Source organism: Ambystoma mexicanum, chromosome 5p, assembly GCF_040938575.1.
Source record: "Ambystoma mexicanum isolate Mex_15411 chromosome 5p, UKY_AmexF1_1, whole genome shotgun sequence".
Lineage (NCBI taxonomy): Eukaryota > Metazoa > Chordata > Amphibia > Caudata > Ambystomatidae > Ambystoma > Ambystoma mexicanum.
This window is the reverse complement of record NC_090930.1, coordinates 749,766,583-749,790,357: the sequence shown is the minus strand read 5'-3', so window position 1 is coordinate 749,790,357 and position 23,775 is coordinate 749,766,583. Positions and strand designations below refer to the sequence as shown.

Here is a 23,775-nt window from a genome sequence, read left to right as displayed (position 1 = left end):
TATGTCGCCATTCACCCCCTTGTAACATCTTTGTTACATGCAATCTCTCTTCCAAATTCGGCTCCTTTTCCCACATGTAGGCGGTCATAACGCCACCAGGGAATCCTAGTTTGCTGTATCGGGTTGAGAGAAAATAACAAAAAAAGAGCACATTTTGTTTTTTTCAGAAAATGCTAATAAAATGATGTACAAAGAAGCCTGTGTTTTTTCCCTTGTAAGAGCTAGGAACAAATTGTTTGCTGTTCTTAATTCGCCATTCTCCAGGCTTTCAAGAGCAGGTTGAGTGGAAACAAACCAAAAAAAACATATTTTTTATAAGGTTACCATAATGTTTGTGAGAGGTAGGCGAGTTTTCCCTTTTTTTTCGATAGAACATTCGTGGACGGAATGGAAGAGGAGGGTTGGAAAGCTGAATGGGAAGACAGAAAGGCATGCATTTCTGAAAAGTACCAAGTTTAGGAAGGTGTCATTTGCACAGGTCAGGCAACAACTATGTAGGTAAAATTCCAATAGTTTGGGAAAAAAACTGGAAAAAATATAGAAAAAAAGTATGTGCTGGACATGTTTGGACCTGTAAGGTAATGGCTTCTGTGAATATTGAGAAAAGCAATGCATCGCTACATTCCCATGACTCTTCTAGTTAGGAACATGTTTATATGTTTCACAAAACAAGCAATACCTGAGCCATGGTACACAGGTTTTTATGCTGACTACCTAAACAGATGTGAAAATAAGTAACACATGTGGTGAGCAATGGCAAGCATCCGTTTTTTGAAAGAGTGCAGGCAGACCTTTTGAATGATAGGTGACATGTGCAGGTTACAAAAGCATACAGTGCCTAAAGCAGCAACTAAATGTTGGTTTCATTTGGGAAATGAAAGGGTTGTGTAACAAAGTGCAGTAGCAAATGTATGAAAACGTTATCAAAACCAAGAGAAAACAACAAATGTCCTACCTTCCCACATTCCCACAGGTGTCCCGACGAAAGAGGTACCTCACATGTATGGGTGCACTTAGGGCGCAAAGGGAGAAGGCTAAACCCATGGTATCCCGAAGAGTTTGGGAAGAGGAAATGCTTTAGGATTTTGGTCTTGTGGACAACCTACAGATTTGGGCTTGGGTGTCGCAGCCACCAAGGAAAACTGTGAACCCCATGCATTTCTGAAAAGAAGACACCCGTGGGAATCCAAAGATGTCTGACTTGCGCAAATCGCCCTAGAATTTATTATCCACAATGCCCGGCAAAGTCCAAAATTTAGTGGGGGGGGAACCACCATTTTCAGACATTTGCCACCACCAAAACACACTGGGAACACACCACATGTCCTACCTTCCCACATTTCCACAGGTGTCCCGACAGAAACTGTACCTCAGATGTGTGGGTGCACTTAACTGGGCGGAAAAGAAAGGGTTGCCTGTCAACAAGTCCAAGGGCAGTCCCAGGGAGCCCTGGCAGGGTCCCCATCCCTACCCGGAGTGAAAAGCTCTAACGCAGCGTAGCTAGAGCTCCACAACGATCGGGGGTGATGTCCCGGCCATGGGCACCTGTCTCACATGTTGGTTGATTGTCCCAAAGTCCAGTGCCGGTCCCAGGGAGCCCCCTGGCAGGGTCCCTATCCATTCTGTAGTGCACCCCAGACAGAACTCCAGGATGGTGGGGGGGGGTGATGTCCCTGGCCTAGGGCAGCTGTCCCTCATGTGCACAAGCCCAGCAGCAGGGTTGCTGTCCTTTTCCCAGAGGGAGAAGCTGTAATGCAAACCAGCCAGAGGTCGAGGGTGGTAGGGGGTCATGTGCCTGGCCTTGTGCGGCTGTCTCCCATGTGGGTTGAACATCCCCAAACCCAGCAGAAGAGGGCCACTCCCCTTCACCCCCTTTTATAAAAACCATCCCTGGTGGTCTAGTGACCCCCACCCCCCCAACTCCAGTAAACACAAATGTACCCCTTCCTAGGGGCAGATTGGCGATTACATTGCCAATCTGCCCCCAGGGAGGGGTACATGACATGCCTGGGGGCGGGGAGAGGGCCATTCACCTTTTTATATAATAAATCTTTGGTGGTCCAGTGTGAACCCACCCCAAAGAACCCCAACAAAAAAGTGTATTCATTTTTATTTTTTGTTTGCCCCTTCCCTAGTGGCAGATGGGCAAATTATTGTGCCCATCTGCCCCCAGGGTGGGCTAAACCTATTGCCCCATGCCTTTACTAAGTGGCCCGCTCCCCCCCACTTCAAGAAAGGATCCCTGGTGGTCCAGGAGCATTGCTGGGCGCGGATCGAGTGTTCCACGCCCAGCAATGCTTCAAGGAAGGTTTAGTCGGAAAGGGGAGTCTCCCCTTTCCAACGACCCTTCCCTCAATCAGAATGACATAGAAATGCCGGAGATCGGGGGAGGCATGTACCTTTTTATTTCACCGCTGCAACCAGAAATGGCTGCAGCTGTGAAATTGACATTCAGTGTCACGGCAGTACACATTATGCACACTGACGTGAAACTGAAGGAAAACAACCCCCGGGCTGTGAGGAGGAACTTCCTCCTCACATAGCCCGGGGGTTGGATTTCCAGTTTGTGCGATCGCTTCTTTGCAGCGATCACACACACACAAGTGGTAAAAAGGACTGCAAACGTAGTGCGGAGGACGAAATAGCTTGTCCTTAGAACTTAATGGGTTAATTAGCTTTGAATAGGGTACATACTCCATTGCCCAGTTATACCAACTACAAATACAAGGATGATGAGCTTGGACTCAGACTGTCTGCCTGTGTCTGGCATTAGCAGAAGAGATGAAGGGATGCATAATCTGTTGAGGCCATGTGAGAGTATTTATTCTGTGCGTTTCTCTCCATTTTAAGGCAGTTTCTGGAAGCTGGGAAGCACGTGCTTGTCGAATACCCCATGGCACTGTCTGCTGACAAAGCACATGAACTCTGTGACCTGGCAGAACAGAAAGGTAACGCCAACGGTCATTATTTGTAATCTCTAATGCTCTTCATCAATGTATTTCACCATGATGTTTGTACTGTATAAAGTTTTGGAAAATGAGGCCTGGTGTTCACTCTCTGTGGCAGAATTCTTTATTTTCTAAAGACATAAATGCATTGCATAGCTTAAAAATAAAACAATTGAAGGAGTAAACAATGGGGCCATGGTGAGCGCCATCGTGAAAGAAGGAGACCTGATAGTGGCGCTCTGCCCCACCTTTCCTGCAATGTGGCCGAGTCCATTATGAGTTAAGGATTTGATAACCCTAGCAGTGATGGCTGATGATATTTTTAATTGGAAGTGTGTTTCCCACGAAAATGTGGGAAGGAGAGTTCAGAGGGGTTCTCCCTCCACCCCCACCTGAGAGAGATGTGAAAAATAATGTGTTACAATGGTGCATTTTGCAGATCACGTTATGTGAAAAATTGTATAGAAAGCCACACAGTTAACAGTATACAGTAGCATTTTCCAATGCATTCTTTTCCCACAATATATGCCAATATAAAAAACATTTTCATGCTGGCTGTCTCCATACATGTGCATTCTGGCTCTACCAATATATGCCTGTGTTCCCGCATAAGAAAATACTCATATTTGCTTTGCGCATAGTGCAAGTAACCGTGCTATAGCAAACCAAGTCCATGCTGTCTCTTCAAAAATATTCCAGTATCAATATGTTCCATACTCATCCAGGCTAGCGGTATAAATGTGGGCCATTATGGGCGCGTAACAACACTCATCATGTTGGCTTTACATTTATGCCCAATAGAAAAATGACATGCCACGGTAAGAAAACATTCTGCCCACCTAATAAGGCTCATCATGCTGGCTTTAATCTTGATGTCAGTAAAAAATGCCCTGCAACAGTAAGAAAATATATCCAGACTGACTGTACCAAGTCGGCCAGTCTAGCCATCTAATAACACGTATCATGTTGGCTTAACTCTTGATGCCCAGTAAAAATTACCATGCCAAGAAATTATATCCAGGCTGGCTTCACCAATGTAGGACAATCTAGCCATGTCACATGTTTTCTTTACTTTTGATGCTCAGTCACGTCACAATAAGAAAATACAAGACTAGCTGTACCAATGCAGGCCAGTAACACATAAAAAACTCCTCATGTTGCCTTTATCCTGGATGCCCTGTAGAAATGTGCCATGCCACACTAAAACAAAAAAAGCATGCTGGCCCCAATGTAGGCCACTACGATGTAAGAACACTTGTCGTGCTGGCTTTACCTTTTAATGCCCCGCCAAAAAATACTTTGCCACAGTAAGAAAGAAAACGTATCCTCCTGGCTGCCGATGCACAAATCACTGCCCCTGCACCCCACCAATCGGAGGCTCGCTCCCCAGTCTGGTACGCATACGCGCACACATCAGCATTCAAACTGCATTAATTCACGCATGCACCCATACAACATTCGTACGCATTTACCTGCACACCGATGCAGCATTTATATGCTATCTCATTCACACACACTCAAAGAATGGACATTTTTTATTAATTCGTGGTACAAACCCTTGCATACACGCATAGCTACACACCTACATTTTTTTATTTTCTTGCCTGCGGCCCCACCCCGAACTCCAGACGAAACAGCCCCATGATGCCCACTGCAAGAAATGACCGTTGAAGCCTGTGGAGCATTCAGCAGGAAGCATAGAGTGCTTTCTCATTCCTGCACATGTGTGGTGGAGCTGGAGCACCTATATCACACTGTTCTAGAGCCCTGAATGTGCAGGGAGGCACACGAGTGCCCCCTGCTCACATTCAACCCTGTAGTACCCATGCCTGCTGTTAGGTAAGAATTGATGTAGTCACACTCTGTAAGACTACACAACACTTATCTGCTTGGTATTGGGTAACCCACCTTTTGGTATAGGTCTGTACTACACAAGTTGGTAGTGTAACTGAGCAGCCAGGCTTATCTCAAGAGGGGTAAATGTGAGCTGTAGAGCTGTAGCATGAAATTCGTAAATACAAGTAACCAAGTATCACGGTTTCAGTTATAACTAGTTATTTATTTAACATCTATTTTTAAATAAGCATTTTTTTTAAAAAGCAATCCGTGTAACAATGTAAATATACTTTAAAAATACTTTTCAGAATCAAACAAGTTAGTGGATAATATTTGGATATGCTTCTTGTACAGTTTCTACACCCTGAAGTGACTTCATTCACAAGGACAGTAACAGCATTTATGTGTCACACTAGTTATACTTTGCAGATTCTGAAGTTGCAGAAAGGAAAGGGTTAATGAGGGGAAACGGTTAAACAGGTTCTCAGTAGATGTGAGGGCAACTAAATCTTCCAATGAAATCTAGACAAGCCTTTCCCAGCAATAACAGTCTAAAACAAGTTACCACCTCTGAGGGACAAATGAAGTCAATGGGTTAGAGTCTTCAGGGAGCCAGGACAGCCATTGTCAATTTGAAACAGCCTATGGAGCACTTCTTAGAATCAAAGTCTTGCACAAAGTTAGAGAGTTTGTAAGAAAAATCACTTGTAGGGTCACAAGCTCTTAGGCATGTAGAAGGAGAGTTGAGATCAACTCTAAAGGTAAGCCAATGCAATTCCCAACAGAGAAAAGCACAGCTAAAAAGACAATGAGGTAAGTACCCCAAGTTTAAACAGTACCTCTGGTTTGAAGAAGAGTGGTCCTGCTCGATTCTGTCCTGTTACATTGGTGCATACCCGTGTTCCTGAGCCTGTGTCGTGGGTACAAGAGGGAGTACGTCAGGAGGACGTCTGGAGGGCTTCTGCGCCGGGAATTGGGAGGTTGTTGGCTGCTACGGGCTCTTTTCGGTTCAGCTGCACTTCGGGGTTTCAGCACTTAGCAAACAGCACCGTTGCAGATCTCGGATACCGGTTGAGCGACCTTCACTCTTTTGGTCCGGCACTTTGGAGAGGGCACTCGAGCTCTGGAAGTCCTGCTTCTGGAGGGTCTTTAGGAGACACTCGGTTCTTGCAGCAGCGAAGAAGTACAGCCAGTCGGGGAAGATGGTCCAGTGGAGTTCGTCTCAGGGTTAGGTGGTCCCACTAACCCAAGGGAAGACGTCATCCCTTCCGGAGCTTCTCTGTCGAAAAGAAAAAGGAGTTTCAGCACAGCAAGGCTTCACCGGGCAATTCAAAGGTCCAGGAGGATGCTGCAAGCTTTGTTCACGGTTTCTTCGTCAGGTATTTCTCCCATTGGTTGGCTGTCTCTAGTCCCAAAACCCTTGCCTTTTAAGCAGGTTTCTCCCATTCATACACAGCGTAGGCTGTCAATCACACAGCAGGGGGGCTGTCTTGAAAGGACAGCCAGCCAGCCAATCTGGACTGGTTGCATTCAGGCATTCCTAGAGACAAAGGACAGGGGAGTTTCGGGAACCTCCCTCACATCCTGTCCTTCCAGACGCACTGGAGCCAGCGGCGGGTTTCAGGGCTTAAATGCCAAGAAAGACTTCACAAACAGGAAATGGCCAAACAAGACCGGGGCCATTTTGACAAAATGGTCACCCATGGCTGCTGTACTGCAACTGAGGGTTCAGTCTGCGGTATAAAAGCACAATGGTAAGAACAATTAAACCACTGCCACCAGCCATTACAAGTTGTGAGGGTAACATAAAAATGTTACATGAGAATGTTGGATAAGCGGCTACTAGGTAACCCCCAGCACTCCGCTTAAGAGTGTGTGCTGGACCTGCAAAGAGAAAATGTAAGTAAAGTCAATTTCACTTAACTATTCATGGGAACAGTAGTTCACACAAAAAAAGGTATTTAATGCTTATGAGAAATCTAAAGGATTTCTCTGTGACACTGCACAGAGGGTGCTGTGTGTCACCATACAAAAAGAAGATTCCTATGGAGTTTGTCAGACTCCAAAAACAGAGGAAACCTATAATTCGAATCAGGCCAAAATACATGAGAGAGTGAGAAAAAGGTCTCACCCCAGAGTTGAAATTAAAGTCGTAAGTCCAGCAAAAGAGCTGAGGGTCTTTAAGGTGGGAGGAATTTTGCACTAAAATGAAAATTCTTCCCAATACCTGCATTCTCAATAGGCCATGGAAGGCTGGGGAAGCAAAATGCCTCCGGCCATGTATGGCCTATTGGGAGTACTGTACTGAACTGTCAAATGGAAAAACTGTTTCCATTTGATAGTTGGAGCCAGCCCAAGAGTGTTCCTTCTGCTGCTTGCTGCAGCTGAGGGATCGCTCAGTGTTTTCACTGGGCTGGCTTGGCTGACTTGGCTTTGTCCAAAATGGGTGGCAGTTTGATGCCCATCTTCTATATAATGAGCTTCCCTTGCAACCCAGAAAATGAAGTGTCTGTTTCCAACCAAATAGTGACACAACAGCTTCTCGTACCTTTCTACTGCACCACACTGCTGTGCTCATGTGTGGAAGAGCGTCTGTTGTGGCCTAATGCTGATCTTTGTCAAATCGCCTAGCAAGGTACACTTTATTTAATGGAAAGCCACTAAGTGGGTATATGGGCTCAACCTCCTGTTGATGAATGGCATGTCTGACGCAGAACAGGCTGTAGCCATGAGTAGTGTTTGCAGTGGATTGGTGGTCCCACAGAGCATTGTTGCAGCTGCGGCAGTTAAATTATCCTCAGAGAACCGTAGCAACTCAGAGGGCATACTCGAGGTGTGCAGGGAAGCATGCCATGCAGAGAGGAAAGTCAAGCCAATGCATAGTGCTGCTGCCGTGGCTTGATATCCTGCAGTAGACTAATACGTTTACTGTGAATAGGGTCACTGTGTTCTGGGTGGACATATTGAACGTTACTTGTAAATGTGAAGTCTAGAATGGCAACAAGACTGACTGTCATGTAAGGAAGGATATTTCTCTTTGAATCCTATTCTGAAAGATGTATGCTTTCCCCAGGTTGGAATGATTTCTGTCAAAAGCCACCTACATGTTGAAGCTTTGATAGCCAAATTTTGAGACCGGTTTAAACCTTCAATGCATTCCAGTGATGGAAAATTAATCTTCCAACATCTAATACGAATAAAAGGAGTAAAAGATATGTGGCGGTAGTTATTTGCGTAAGAATAAAAATTACACTCTTCATATATTAGGTTTAATAGGAACTGTTTTGTTTGGCATCACATTAGCATTTTTACAACATGTGACATTTTTAGGTTATTACTGCCATATTGGAAAAGATAGTACCCTAATTTATCATTGTATAATAAATAGTACATTAGCCAGAGTTCCAAAACTGACATAAAGCATACTGAAAATAAGGAGCGTGGAGCCCATATATTTCAATAACTTGCAGGCATAGTTGAGCGGTTAGTTCCTTGTGCCAACAGCCTATTCATTTTTTTAAAAACTAGAAATATGTATTATTACTTGTCATTCTTCACCTTTTGAGAGCAAAAAATAGAATTTCCTCTGAAGGTAGAATTACCTGTATCAAATGTCAATTTTGTTTATCATCAGTAGAGGGAAAACCTTAAAAGGTGACAACCAGCTTCACTTAGCTACTCTCAATGCTCGTTCTGCCATTAAACACACTTCTGTCATCTGTCTCCCTCTTGAACTTTGACCTTGACGTTCTCACCCTCACTGAAACATTGTTCAGTGCCAGCTCTGTCACTGCTCTTGACACTCTTCTTACTGAGGGCTACAAGATCCTCTCCAAGCCCAGGCCCAACCGGTCTGGAGGCAAAGTGATCTTCCGTGAATGGGTCCCTGCTACTATCATACCCACTCAATCCTTTTCTTGCCTCGTCTGCAGGCTTTGTGTCTCTCCTACCCTCTTGCTTACTCTCGCCACCATCTACAGGCCCTCTGGCAGATCAGACGTTTTTCCAAGCAGTGAGTCTGGGGTTGATCTGTCTCTTCGCCGGGTGCCTCCTTCTGAAGTAGGCTCCCTGCCCCTCAGACTTGAGCCGGACCTCCTTAAGTTCCAGCAGCTTCTCAAGACCCTGCTCTTCTCTACTTCCTTCCCTCTCACCCTCCCTTGCTAATGCCCCCATCTGCTGCTGCGACTGGCGGCCTGGTCCCTTATGAGTCTTACAGGGAACAAGGCCCTCCATGACTGGTCACTACTTCCTGTAATCCCTAGCCCTTCTTCAGGTCTCTCTCTCTCTCTCTCTCGCTCTCTCTTGCCCCCCATCACTCTTCGCTCTGAAGGGCACACCCTGGATGTTCTGTTCTCCTCAGACCTTCCCTTATCGAACCCTCTCACCACTCCTCTCTCTTGGAGTGACCACTTTGTCCTTTCCTCCCACCTCTCTCTCTCTCTCTACCCCTCAGGTTAAGCTGACTCCAGCACTGCCACCTACCTTCTCGGTCATCCGACCCATGTAGCGTGTGTCAGTTGAGGCTATTGTCACCACTTTCTTTCCTCCTCCTGCACCTTTGGCTGATCCTGACACAGCCCTCTCTAACCTTCATCTCTTTATCTCTAACACTCTAGATGTCCTTGCCCCTGTAATGAGGATCCGCCTGAAGCCCAAATCCAAGTTCAACGTGTGTTATGTTATGTTAAGGGCATTTGTGTAAAGCGCACATACGCCCAGAGGCATCATGGCACTGAGGAGGCAAGGTGTGTTACTGTAGAGCAATTAGAAGAGCAAGGTTTTTAATCTTCGACGAAAGGGAAGATGATATGTGGTATCAAGCAAGGGAAGGGGTACGTTGTTCCGAGCCCTTGCCGCGGCGACTGAAAAGGCGCGACCTCCCTTACGGGCTAGTTTAAAGCAAGGCACATCCACCCGTCGGGAGTTTGAGAGTGAAGAGTGCAAGTAGGTTGGTAGGGAGTAAACTTTACTTGCAGATATTCTGCTCCCACTCCATAAAAGGCCCAGTGTACTATGCACATGGACTTGAACATAATCCGCTGGGGGATGGGGAGCCGGTGTAGTTGTCTCAACAGGGGAGTCATATGGACTCCAAAAGGCAGACAGATGATAGATCTAGCAGCAGCATTCTGAAGCAGCTGCAGACGTCCAGTGAGGCAGCCAGGTTGTGCCAGATATGAGTTGCAGTAGTCCAGTACACTGAGGATCAAGGCTCCCACGACCGGTGCCTGACTGGCTATGGGAATAAAAGGAAGGACTTTCCGAAGAACCGAGAGTTTAAAATGCCCAGATTTGCAGACCGCGTTGACCTGCTCATCCATGGTCAGAGTAGCAGAGAATCGCACTCCAAGGTTCCTAACTGATATGACAGGTTTGGGGTGAGGACCTAATGACGAGGGCTAGAAGTCGGCTGTCCAGAACAATTGAGGAGTAGAGGTACCTACAACCAGGACCTCTGTTTTAGTACCGTTCAACTTAAGCCAGTTCAGTGTCATCCATGTTCCAAGTTCCTCCAATCCCATTGATTGCTCACCCACACACATTGTGCTGTATCTAACCCATTTGTTAGACACAGGACTGGTCCGCAATTCCCTAAAGATTAATGTTGCTGCTCTCTCAGCCTACACCACGTCACAACAGACCATGTCATGGTGGAAAATACCAGTGATTAAAGCCCTGGAAGGGGTTAAGAGGATCCATCCCCCCATATCTCACCCAGTTCCTGGATGGGATCTTAATGTGGTTTTAACCAGACTCATGGGATCTCCCTTTAAGCCAATGCATAAAGCAAGTCTAAAAGACCTTACTTACAAGACGACCTTCTTAGTGGCTATCACTTCTATTAGAAGGGTTAGCAAACTACATGTCCTTTCGGTTCTAGACCCTTTTGTTACAGTCCACAGGGATAAAGTAGTTCTGCGCACTCATCCCAGATTTGCGCCTAAATTCAGCTAAAAGTTCAATGTCAACCAATCAATCGAACTACCCACTTTCTTCCAGAATCCCACTAGCATGGCCGAAAGAAGCCTACACACACACTAGATGTGCGCAGGGCAGTCATGTTCTACCTGGAAAGAACGAAACCACTGAGAAAAACAAACCAATATTTAGTTTCAGTGGCAGCCGGTAGAGAAGGTTATCCTGTCTCTAAATCAGCTATCTCAAGGTGGATTGTCAAATGCATCACACTGTGTTACGCTCTTGCTAAGAGAGAACTGCCCTTCAAGCCTAGAGCACACTCTACTCGGGGCACTGGGGCTTCCATAGCATTCATTGCAAATGTTCCCCTAGGGTCCATTTGCAAAGCGGCAACCTGGAGTTCTGTACACACCTTTTACAAAACACTATTGCCTATAGACGCATTCTAGATCTGACTCTCAGATGGGACAAGCAATATTAAGACATCTTTTCTCTACTGTTCCTTCTCACAACCCACCTCCAACTCCGGGTACTGCGCGCTAGTCTATGCAGAGTATGTGAATCTAAAGAGATGAACAAGCATCAGAAGACATGTATTACTCAGCGTAATAGCATTTCTGATGATTGTATCTGATTAGATTCACATGCGGCCTCCCTGCCTGCTCGCTCGGGGTGGAAGGAACATAGACGTCTTTCTACTTTCGATCTTTATGTACTCACTCACAATAGCCTTGGGCTCCCTCATAGCAGAAAAAATGCAATCGGAGGGACCTCGGCGCATGAGGGATTTTGGGTACACTAGACGACACAATGGGGATAGTGTTACAGACACGCCTATGCCAACGTCCCCTTTCGGTCCCCGAAAGACAAGATTCAATACTCGGCGGTTACCACTGGATTTTGGACCATATGCACAGCATGTGAATCTAGCAGACACAATCATCAGAAATGCTATTGCGGTGGGTAATGCATGTCATACACTTATTAAAGGCCTTTTAACTCAAACACAAAGCAAATATCAGCAGTAAGAACTAAACCAACATAACACTACTATCAAATATATATATTCAGTGAAAAAACTTTGTTAAAGGGACGTTATGGTTCCCAGTAAAACCGAAAAACCCTTGAAATTCACCAGTTATGGTAAGCTAAGCAACCATAACTCGCGCCACCACCGTGCACTGCTAAGACTAACACCCACAACAACAAAGATGACATCACAAATGTCATTGATGACATCACTGATGAAATCACACGTGTATGTACTTTTCATGAAATATGTGTACAAGGGATTCTTATTATAATGTTGCGAAAAATGTGTCAAGGATCATTGCAATAAATATCATACCCTAATTAGTGCATTGAACGATGCATTGATATAAATAGCATTCTATTATGGGGTTCTATCTAGTATACTAAGCTACAAATGCAGAAACATAGCATTGTGTGCAGCGTACAAGATGAAGGTATAATATTCATAATGTTGATATGTTGAATAATGAAATGATGATTGTTTTCTTAATAGATTTTTGTGTACTGTGAAATATGTAATAAGTAGCTAATAAAATCCATGTTTTACATAATTGCATTACTATAGACAAAACACAAAGAGACAAGAACACATACCAATATGGGTATATACAGGGAAAGTGAAGTTAGCAAAAAAGCACAAGTAGTAGCAGAAACAATTCCTAATCTAACTGATTATTTTCATGCAAATAAATGATTGCTCTTTTTCAAAGCTGCTATTTACCCTATGTATATGTATCACTTGATGTGATTGGAACCTAAGGAAAGTAGTGGGAGTATAATGTATACAAATATGACCATATACAGGGAAAGTACAGCCATAAAAAACTTTTCAAAAAAGGTAGCAGGCGCTCCTCTCCAGAAAGAACATGGCATGATAACCTGTTCTCAGATGAGTTTGCAGCACACGCTTTTTGCTCACTCTACCTTTCACAGATGGGAAATACCCATTTGCATATCAGTCTTTGTCCCGCCCACACGGTCAGTCCAGCACCGAAATGCTATGGCAATTCCTCTCGAACAAGAGTACCAAAAGCAACCCCATACACGTGTTTCAGCCTTGTTGGGCCTGTACCTTTTTGCTCACTGTACCTTTCACAGATGGGAAATATCCATTTGCATATCAGTCTTTGTCCCGCCCCCATGGGCAGTCCAGCACCGAAATGCTATGGCAATTCCTCTCTGAACAAGAGTACCAAAAGCAAAACCATACACGTGTTTCAGCCTTGTTGGGCCTTATCAGTGAGGTGAAGCTTTGTCTCTCTGAGCACTGTGAGCAGGGAGTCCACGTCTGGTTGCCCCCAGGTACCTTTCACAGATGGGAAATACCCATTTGCATATCAGTCTTTGTCCCGCCCACACGGTCAGTCCAGCACCGAAATGCTATGGCAATTCCTCTCGAACAAGAGTACCAAAAGCAACCCCATACACGTGTTTCAGCCTTGTTGGGCCTCATCAGTGAGGTGAAGCTTTGTCTCTCTGAGCACTGTGAGCAGGGAGTCCACGTCTGAGCATGAGCGGGGGGTGTGGGGGATACAGGGGAGACACAGGGCATGAGCGGGGGCTGGGGGGAACGGGAGAGACCCGGGCCATGAGCGGGGGGTGGGGGGAACGGGAGAGAGACACGGAGCATGAGCGGTGGCTGGGGGGAACGGGAGGAACACACAGAGCTTACTGTGAAACGCTCCATGAACCGATGAACAAAGATGGCGGCCGTCTTTCACAATAGACGCACTGCACGCTTCATGGCAGCCTATCAGAGCGCACGTCAGATGTCCGCGGACATCACGCAAGCGCTTGCCCAATCCCCGTCCTGTCCGCGGAGCGAATAGGGAAGTGTGTCTGCGAAGCGGACACAGATATCACTAATTTTTTGCACTTAAATTTTTGTCATTTAAAAAAAAACTACTGGATGGATTTACACCAAATAAAAAAAGCATGCTTTCGGGACCAAGCTGCCGCTCCCGCCGTAAATTTGGTGTAAATCCATCCAGCGGTTTGGGCTGTAGGCGTGAGCAAAGTTTTTTCCCCATTATGTCTATGGGAAAAAAAGAAGTTTTGGGACCCCCCCTATAACTTTGCCCCCCCTGGACCAAACTTCACCAAACTTTGCAAATAAATTCAGAGTGGGCCATATATTTTTTGCAAAGTTTGGTGAGGATTCGTCCGGGGGGAGCAAAGTTATAAGCCGCCCAAAAAGCGCTCTTCCTATGGAAACAGCAACTTAACCATAACTACATGGCCACTATATATATATATATATATATATATATATATATATATATATATATATATATATATATATATATATATATATATATATATATATATATATATTCTGAGGCTTGTGGAATCTGCTTAGATCACATGCTGTGCATAGGCCGACATCTAGTGGAAGCTGCGGAGTATTACAGTTTGTTTTTCGAAAGTCGAAAATGGGCGTCGACACAGGCGTGCCAGTAATACTATCCCTAGTGTGACGTCCACTGTACCCAAGATCCCTCACGCGTCTAGGATCCTCAGATTGTTTTTTTCCGCCATACTGGTCGGAAGCATCTTGCGGAGTTCCCTGGCCTTAGCCATACTTTTGCTGTTATTATAATTATAATTCTTATTCATTCACTTCCCCACCCCTACGTCGACCCTCGACCTCGACGACGGCTGGAGAAGTCATCGACCGTCGACTGCTGCACGACGGATCTGGGCCTCGGAAGGCCGCTGGCCTCGGCCCGGGCCTAGTAGGCCGCTGGCCTCGGCCCTTACAAGTAGGGAGAGTGGGGGGTGGTACATACTCTTCACTCTTGATATATAGTTACATTTTATATATTCCTACACTTAGCAGCCCGCTGCCTTAAGGTGCGTATGGAGGGTACCCCTTTTCAATTCTGCCCCAAGTGCAATCGCAAATACCCTTGGGTCGACAGGCACGCCACGTGCAATCTCTGCTTGCCGAGGGATCACCCCGAAGCGAACTGCAGAGCGTGTAGTAGGTTTAAACCTAAGACACTTAAGGACCGTTCGACAAAGCGTTGGGCCCACCACGCCAGGCAGGAAGCCATGGCAGCGGAGGGCGCCTTCAGCGATGGCAGCGACGCCGTACTTTCGGACGGCGAGGGCATTATGGCGTCGAAAGACAGCCGGCGAGCGCAGGTCCCCGACCTCGGAAGGTCGTCCGGCAGGGCGGCTATGGGGAAGACCCCCGGCGACGCAAGCGCTACACACCTAACACACACTAAACACACTAAGACCAACCGGACTTCGACGACGTCGACTTCCCGGAAAGAGGCACAAAAAGAACGGTCCGACTCGGTGTCCTCTGGGCGCTCTCGATCGAGATCACCTCACGACGCAAGGCAATCATCCACTCTTGCCAAGAGTGCCTCGCTACACACATTAACGGAAGTTCGATCGTTGGGAGACGAAGACGACTTCCACCCCCAAGCCGCGCTCCAAGATACCGAGACCGCGGTTAACACCAGTGAGGCCCCACGCCCGAAGCACACAGATACCTCTCCAGACCCTCGACGCCAGGCGTCGAAAGTCTCTGGGGCCTCCAAGGGACAGGGAAAAATTTTTTCCACGCACGGGGAGGGGGGGAAACAGCGGAAAGCTCAGCCTTCCACTCCTGTAAAGCCATCCTCTCACCCTAGGCAGACAAGCAAACACAAGTCTACCCTTGAAAAGTCCCATAAATCAACACCTACTAAGGTAATACCCTGTTCCAGGGAATGGTCCAGTGAAGACATAGACAGGGTTATGTCTAGGATGTCTTCCTTGGCTGATTTTTATGATAAGAACCCAGAACATTTTCTTTCATATAACCCTCAAGGGGCCACACCCTCAGGCTCCTCCGATCCTATCCCGCTAAGTAAAAAGCCCCGGTTCGAAAGACCTGAACCCTTCGAGGTTCAACCTTACTCCACTCCATATTCTACTCCACTCCCCAGTTACCAGGGACAAGTTTTCCCTGAAGAGGATCAGGAGTTTGAAATTATGGAAGAACAAACCGGGACAGATTACTATGCACGCTCGAGCAGCGGAACATTTCCACATCGACACCCACGGTGTACAGGAGGAAAGGGACTTCGCGGAGGAGTTTGTAGGAGAGAGGAGACCGGTCGCTCAGACCATCCCTATCCTCAAATCCATCCAACGAAGAATAGAGCCTTCCCTGGTGAATCCTAACCTCACCAGAGCTGTCAACCCCAGAATTGAAAAGATTTTCTGGGCAGCCCAGTCTGACCCTCTGTATATAAGGGGACATCTTAAACCAGATTCCCTAGTGGTTACCAACACTAGAAAAAGGGCTGGCACGCCCTTATCTTCATCAGAAGCTCCTCCCGACAAGGAGAGCAAAAAACTTTACGGGTTTGGCAGGAAGGTAGCCTCAACGTCCGCCTACCAAGCAAGGATTGCGAATTCCACCACTCTGTTGGCTAGTTACAACTGCCATCAATGGGAAGAAGTCGCGGCGCTCATTGCCTCTGCTCCAGAACCGTTAAAGAGCCAGCTGGCTCGGATCTCGGCAGAGGGGAGAGCCGTGTCTGGTTGCATTTTAAAAGCAACTTTCGACGCTGCTGACAACGCAGGGAGATTGATAGCAGAAGGTACTGTTATCAAGAGACATGCGTGGTTACGGCAGTCGGGATTCAAGACAGAAACCCAGGCTTCTTTAATAGACAAGCCAGTGGAACCCGACCTATTGTTTGGGAAAGCGGTCGAAGACGCACTTAAAAATGCCAAAGATGAATATGAGACTCTCAAATCCCTTGGCCAGCTTACCAACAAACCCCCTAACCAGAGGGGGAACAGTAATTTTCGTCGCCCACGCGGCCAAAATTCACAAAGAGGCAACTATGCCCAGGGACAGGGTACACAATGGAATAACAACCAGCAGTCTACCCAGAGTTACGGCAGGGGTAACAAGAGAGGTCGTGGAAGAGGCAGAGGCAGCCCCAACAAGGGAGGTGGCACGCCTCCACCAAAACAGTGACGCTCAGTTCAGGGTCCCTTGTCACGCAACCCCAGTAGGGGGACGCATTTCCACCTTCACCCAGGCTTGGGAAGGGATCACCTCAGACAGATGGGTGCTGTCAACAGTATCCGCAGGATATTGTATAGAACTACTGCAGCGTCCCCGGAACCATCCTCCACGACAAAGAGTGCACTCCCTAGAGCATCAAAGGATCCTTCTCGAGGAGATCACCATTCTGCTAGAAAAGGACGCGATAGAACTCGTCCCAGGACACCAGGTAAACAAGGGTATCTATTCAACTTACTTCCTTGTGCCAAAGAAAGATTTGACAATGCGCCCAGTATTGGACTTACGGCCTGCCAACAAGTATGTCAAGCCCCAAAAATTCCGTATGACCACGCTACAAGAGGTAATCCCCCCTCCTAAAAAAGGGGGATTACATGGCAACCTTGGATATGAAAGATGCTTATTTTCATATTTCCATGCTCCCAGCGCACAGAAAGTACTTGCGCTTCAAGGTGGACAGTCGCCACTACCAATTCAAGGTACTGCCCTTCGGGATAGCTTCAGCACCAAGGGTATTCACCAAGGTACTGGCGGTGGCAGCTGCACACCTACGCAGGGAGGCAATCCCGGTGTACCCTTATCTGGACGACTGGCTCATAACGGGGGAAACCCCAGGAATTTGCAGGTCAAACATTCAGAGGACTATCGACCTCCTCCACGAATTGGGCTTCTCTATCAACGAGAAAAAGTCAAGTCTGGTGCCAAGCACCTCAAAACAGTTTCTAGGAGCTATCCTAGATACTCAGAAAGGATTGACCTTCCCTTCGGAAGAGAGAATTCGGAATATACTTCTGCAAATTCCGCATTATCAGTCAGGTCAACAGATAACAGTACGCAAAGCTATGCGGTTACTGGGCATGATGGCGTCATGCGTTTACCTGGTCCCCCACGCGCGTCTGCGCATGCGTCCCATGCAGGAATGGTTGGCGAAACAGTGGTCTCAGGCAAGTGGTCAGTGGGACGATCTAGTGGTCGTTTCGCCAACACTCGTACAGAGCCTACACTGGTGGACAAGAGAGAATCTCGCAAAGGGGAAACCCTTTTACGATCCCGAAGTACAAGCCGTGGTGACTACAGATGCATGCCTGACTGGGTGGGGAGCTCACCATCTCCACCACACAGCTCAGGGTCTCTGGTCTCACTCAGTAGCCAAGAACCACATCAATCTGCTAGAGCTTCTGGCAGTATTCCGAGCGCTAAAGGCGTTCGAGCCCCATCTACTGAACTTGTCGGTGCAGATCAGGACGGACAGCACGACAGCCATGTTCTATCTGAACAAGCAAGGGGGGACTTGTTCGCCAAATCTGTCCAAGCTTGCCCAGAAAATATGGATATGGGCACTCAGACGGAACATCTTCCTGTCATCGCAACATGTTCCAGGGGAGCTCAATTCCCTAGCGGATGCTCTAAGCAGAGACTCCCTCCCAGAAGAACACGAATGGGTCCTTCACAAAGACGTAGTAGAAGATCTCTTCTCTCAGTGGGGTTTCCCCACTATAGACCTATTCGCCACAAGCGAAAACAGACAATGCCCAGGATTTGCATCCAGGTTCCCCCAGCCGGACTCCCAAGGGAATGCCCTGTGGATGAACTGGTCAGGGATGTTTGCGTACGCTTTTCCACCAACTCCTCTCATCAGGAAGGTGGTGTACAAGATGAACAAGGAATCGATGACGCTCATCCTAGTTGCTCCCATGTGGGCGAGACAACCATGGTTTCCACACCTACGCAGGATGGCGGTGTGCGAGCCCATCAGACTCCCAGCCTGGGACAACCTACTGTCCCAGCAACAGGGTCAAACAGTGCATCAGGAACCCAACTCTATGAACCTAGCAGCATGGCTCCTGAAGTCATAGAGTTTGGACATCTCAAATTACCACAGAGGTGTATGGACATTCTAAAGGAGTCCAGGAAACCAAATACAAGGCACTGTTACTTTGATAAGTGGAAAAGATTCGTTATCTGGTGCCAGAATAAACAAATCAACCCGGTTGATTGCACTCCTTCCAACGTTGTAACATACATGCTCCACCTGCTGGATGCAGGGTTGGTTTTTAACTCGCTGAAAGTACACCTGGCAGCCCTCTCGGCTTACACCACATCCCATAACAGGGTCTCGTGGTGGAAAGTACCGGTGGTTAAAGCCTTCATGGAAGGAGTAAAGAGACTTCACCCTCCTATTTCGAACCCACCGCCAGGATGGGACCTCAACGTGGTGCTAGCTAAGCTCATGGGACCCCCATTCGAACCCATGCATAAAAGTAGTCTCAAACACCTGACTTATAAAACGGCCTTCTTAGTAGCCATTACCTCCATAAGAAGAGTCAGTGAAATTCAGGCTCTGTCAGTGCAGGATCCTTTCTTTACTATCCACAAGGACAAACTGGTTTTACGCACACACCCTAGGTTCTCACCTAAATTCATATCCAAGTTCCATGTAAACCAGTCCATCGAGCTTCCGGCTTTCTTCCAAAACCCGCAAGGCTCGGCTGAGGTGAAACTACACACCCTAGATGTGCGTAGGGCGGTCCTATACTATGTAAATAAAACCAGACCGCTAAGGAAAACAGATCAACTGTTTGTCTCCGTAGCTACAGGCAGAGAGGGGGATCGCGTCTCTAAGGGCGCTATCTCGAAGTGGATTATCAACTGTATACAGCTGTGTTACTCTCTTTCTGAAAAGACTCTGCCTTTTACGCCAAGGGCCCACTCTACTAGAGGCATTGGTGCCACTCTGGCTTTCATTGCAAATGTTCCCCTCGACACCATTTGCAAAGCAGCTACTTGGAGCTCTATTCACACTTTTACTCAGCATTACTGCATTGACACTCATTCCAAGACAGATACACAAGTGGGACAAGCGGTTCTAAGACACCTGTTTGCTCATGACCCTTCTCACATCCCACCTCCTTCTTCTGGTACTGCTCGCTAATCTATGCACAGCATGTGATCTAAGCAGATTCCACAAGCCTCAGAAGGGATACATTACTCACCGTAATTGTATTTCTGATGCTTGTATCTGCTTAGATTCACATGCGACCCACCCTTCCTCCCCTCCGAGAGAAGGCGCATGATTACTTGTAGTCTTACCTTTCTGTCTATCTGCTTGGATTATCTGTACTCGCGCTACTCCTCATGCTTCCTCATGTCAGAAAAAATACAATCTGAGGATCCTAGACGCGTGAGGGATCTTGGGTACAGTGGACGTCACACTAGGGATAGTATTACTGGCACGCCTGTGTCGACGCCCATTTTCGACTTTCGAAAAACAAACTGTAATACTCCGCAGCTTCCACTAGATGTCGGCCTATGCACAGCATGTGAATCTAAGCAGATACAAGCATCAGAAATACGATTACGGTGAGTAATGTATCCCATATATATATATATATATATATATATGTGTTACCAATGGCCTAAAGGAGTAGTGCACAGTAAGGGTCCACAACCTGTGAAGAAAGGGAGCACACAGTGCGAATATACTTTAGGCAGTCGTGGACTTTATCAACCCTAACTGAGAGGCAGTCCAATCCCTACAATGAGTGGAGCCTTATGCTCAAAAACTACTTTCGGATGCAGATGCACGCAATTGTGCGGTTGGGCAAAACGGGGTCTCTTGCAGGGGCTTTAGCAGCTCAGGAAGGCGGGTGAGGCAGTGAAGAATACGTTCCCACTATTCGAGGAGGATCTCCCCAAGAGGGCAGAACAGGATCCAAGAGTTGGGAATAGCTCAGTAGCACAGGCTACCTCGATAAAGAGTGGCCCTCTAGGGACACTCGTGCGTAAAATTTGATGGATGCACCAGGGGCCACCGGTAAGGGTTGCAAGTACTCACCGACCCTCGGCGCAGCCGGACCAAACTTCGGCAGGCGAGTCCACTTCGGCTGCAGGTTCAAATCCTGCAATTGTGCGGTTCTGCGGCTTTCAGTGGCTGAGTTCCAGCAATGATTCTGTGGCGGGACAGTGGCAATGTCTCTGCTCCTCATGAAGGGATCAGCTCGAATCCACTGCAGCTAGTTTCAGGGCACAGGGGGGTACAGCAGCAAGGCATCCTCAAAGTTCATCACCATGGCTGGACGACATGGTGACCGCGTGCACTCGGGTTCAGGCGTACTCTGAATTCCAGACCTAGGGCTCTTAGATGTACAAAACTCGGCTGGAGAGTACCTTGTACCCAGTGCTTACGATCTCCAAAGTCTCAAGTGACGTCAGCGGTTCCAGGCTAAAGGTCCCGTGCAAGCTGGTCAGTTCACTGGTTGGTCCAGGAACACTTCCGAAAAAACTTGCTTACAGAATAAGTTGGAGGTGCCGAGAATAGTTAGTCCCACTATTCCAATGGGTTGAAGTGCCTTTGCAGACCTTCTAAGTTTGATCAGAAACAGGGGGTCCAAGAGGACGACAGCGGGCTTAGGATGCCAAACCTTCCATCGGGTCACTAGTGGTTCCTCAGCTCTGCTTCTTGGTTTCCAGATACTTGGCTCCTATCCTAAATTCAGTGAGAACTCAAGAGATCGACCTGGTATGGGTGTTTGGCGCCTTCTCTTATCCAGAATCTCCTTTGTGCCAAAATGAAGAGGACCCAATGAGAGATCTGCTCACATACAGCCATTCCAGACATGGACCAATTGCGGACCACGGTGGTCCCAGTCATTCCCGGCACACCGGACATCCTGGCACCCAGGATGTGTATTGAAACTAGACGGTCCAGCCTACATCCTGGAGGCACACACACAAGGCATGCAGAAGCCCGCGAAAGCTTTGGTTTGCGCAGGGAGCTGCATGACCAAATAAGGGTTTTCCAATGTCTCCTCGTCCTGGGGAAGGCAAAGGGACAAGATGGCCAAAGGACAGAACAAAGGACCTTGTGGAAGGGCCGTTTTGGGGTCAAGCCACTGTCCAGGTCCAAACACGCTAAACACGGTATGGACCAAAAGAAAGGGTTAAAAATATATGAAAATGAACAGCTGCCACCAGCTCTGTCCAAGGCACATTTGTACTTCTACCGAAAAATCCTTTGAGGGTGCCTTAAAAATGAAAACAAGACCCCAGGGCACTGTACTGTAAGGTACTTTGTGCACTGATAAAATGTTGCTGAGAACTAGCAACAAGGTGAAAGACTAAGGGAAACAAAGTCTCCCAGTACTGACAGTCTTTAAGGGCATGTCAGTTTCCCCATAAAAAAGTGACCGAAAACCCAGCGGAGTACAGCAGAAGGCTGAGCTCCACTGGCAAGTCAGGCAAGGATGGTCAGACAACAGCAAAAGGTTTGGGGGGTTTCACAACTGGAGGGAACATTACACATAAATGGAAATCTTTCCTAACACCATGTTTTTATATTGTTTGGCATTTATCACTGCTATTCCTCCCCTTATCTGCTGGCTTAATGACCAAATAAGGGTCACTCTTCAAGGAGCTATAGGGTGAATTGATCTTCCTTATCTTTAGGTTACTAGTTAATATTCTTGAGAAGTGTAATATTTTGTATCGACATTAAGTTCAAACATAAATATTTCTGCTAAACCCATTCCTTCTCAGTGTAAATTTTGACTTGATCTGTAGATTTGTATCATCTATTTATGGTTCCATGTAATAATGTCCCTGCAAAAATGTCTCCTGACAAACATATTTCACCGTTTTTTGCAGAGACATTATTACATTAAACATTTTTTTTATTATTTCTTTTTTTTAACCAGGGGAGCAGGGAACATGCCCGCACCCCGTCCCTATACATCATGTCACCATATATAATGCCGCCAACGCTTTTCCCGACGACATTATGTATGGGAACATTATTACCCAATATCCTATTTATGCAGGTGACATGTGGTCTGACAATTATTCCTACAGACAAATTACTCTAAAGAACTTTTCTGCTTCAACTTGAAACCAATCGGGTTGACATATGGCAACAAAAGACAATCCTGTACTTAGTAGTGAAGCGACCTTTGCTCTAAAGATTGTAACGAAGATATTAAGAAGTGGCAGTCCGTCCATTATCGTTGGTAGGCTCTCCGCCTCGTGCAAAATATCTCTTGATTCGGGAGTCTCTGAAATAACTGATCACTCACTCCACTCTGCCTGCCTCATGTTCATCTTCCTAAAAACGGTTGTCTAATATTGGATGGTTGATGTTCTCTATTTTCAAATTGCTCTTCATATGTTGACTCATTGCAAGAGGAGTCCGAAAAGGTAACCTATTCTCAGTGCTGATATGGTCTACAATGTGACTGATTATTCCAACCTTGATTATCCCAATTTTGATTTGTTATGTAATCCTCACAAAGATAGAGATACATAGTCGCACAGATGGCGGCAGAATGATTCACAATGGGCTTAAACAGATGGATGTCCTCCGGCAGACTGTGGATTGCATTTAATACAATCTTTTAGTGCTTATGCTGATTTTAGGGGCATGCAGGTAGATTTAAGGTGGCAAGCAGGCAAGATCACTCATCTAGAAAGCTGTATCTTGATGGTAGAGGAAAGAATGAAGGGCCTTGAACAAATACGAGTTAAGGCCATGGAATTGGTGGCAGCTGATACAAACCTGGAGAACTACATCTGTGGGAAAAATGTCTGTCATTTTGGGATCCCAGAAAATCCTGAAGGACCTGATATTGTTAATGTAATCATTGATCCTGAAGTGACTTTTCACTACCTTTGACCCCCTGTTGAAAATCCAGTGAGCACACACGATTAAACCATATGAATGGAACAAGGGAAATAGAACCATTCCATTGATCATCCGATTACTCCGGCACACTTATACCAAGTCGATCCTATGACTGGTGCAGAGGAGAAATCCTTTCCACGATGATGGTCACAACATTTATATATTGCTTTGTCAAAAGCAAAGATCTACAAATGGAAGTGCTTTCTCAATTTACGACCCGAGTTTGGGAAGTGGAACCTCAAATATGGTTTGTTAGCAGAGAAGACATGTACGTCCTGTATTCCTCTCTAATAGATTGACTCATGGAAGCCCCATAGACTAGTCTGTGT

The 23,775-nt window shown here is 46.7% G+C and overlaps 1 protein-coding gene across 9 annotated transcripts in view; it reads left to right on the top strand.

The window, feature by feature from the left end:
• BLVRA (biliverdin reductase A) overlaps positions 1-23,775 on the top strand; it is a 621,921-nt gene that overhangs the window by 450,424 nt on the left and 147,722 nt on the right. For all 9 annotated transcript variants that reach the window (XM_069613129.1, XM_069613126.1, XM_069613122.1 and 6 more), the window contains one exon: positions 2,851-2,948. In XM_069613129.1, coding sequence (XP_069469230.1) covers positions 2,851-2,948 — 98 coding nt within the window. The remainder of the gene's footprint in view (positions 1-2,850; positions 2,949-23,775) is intronic.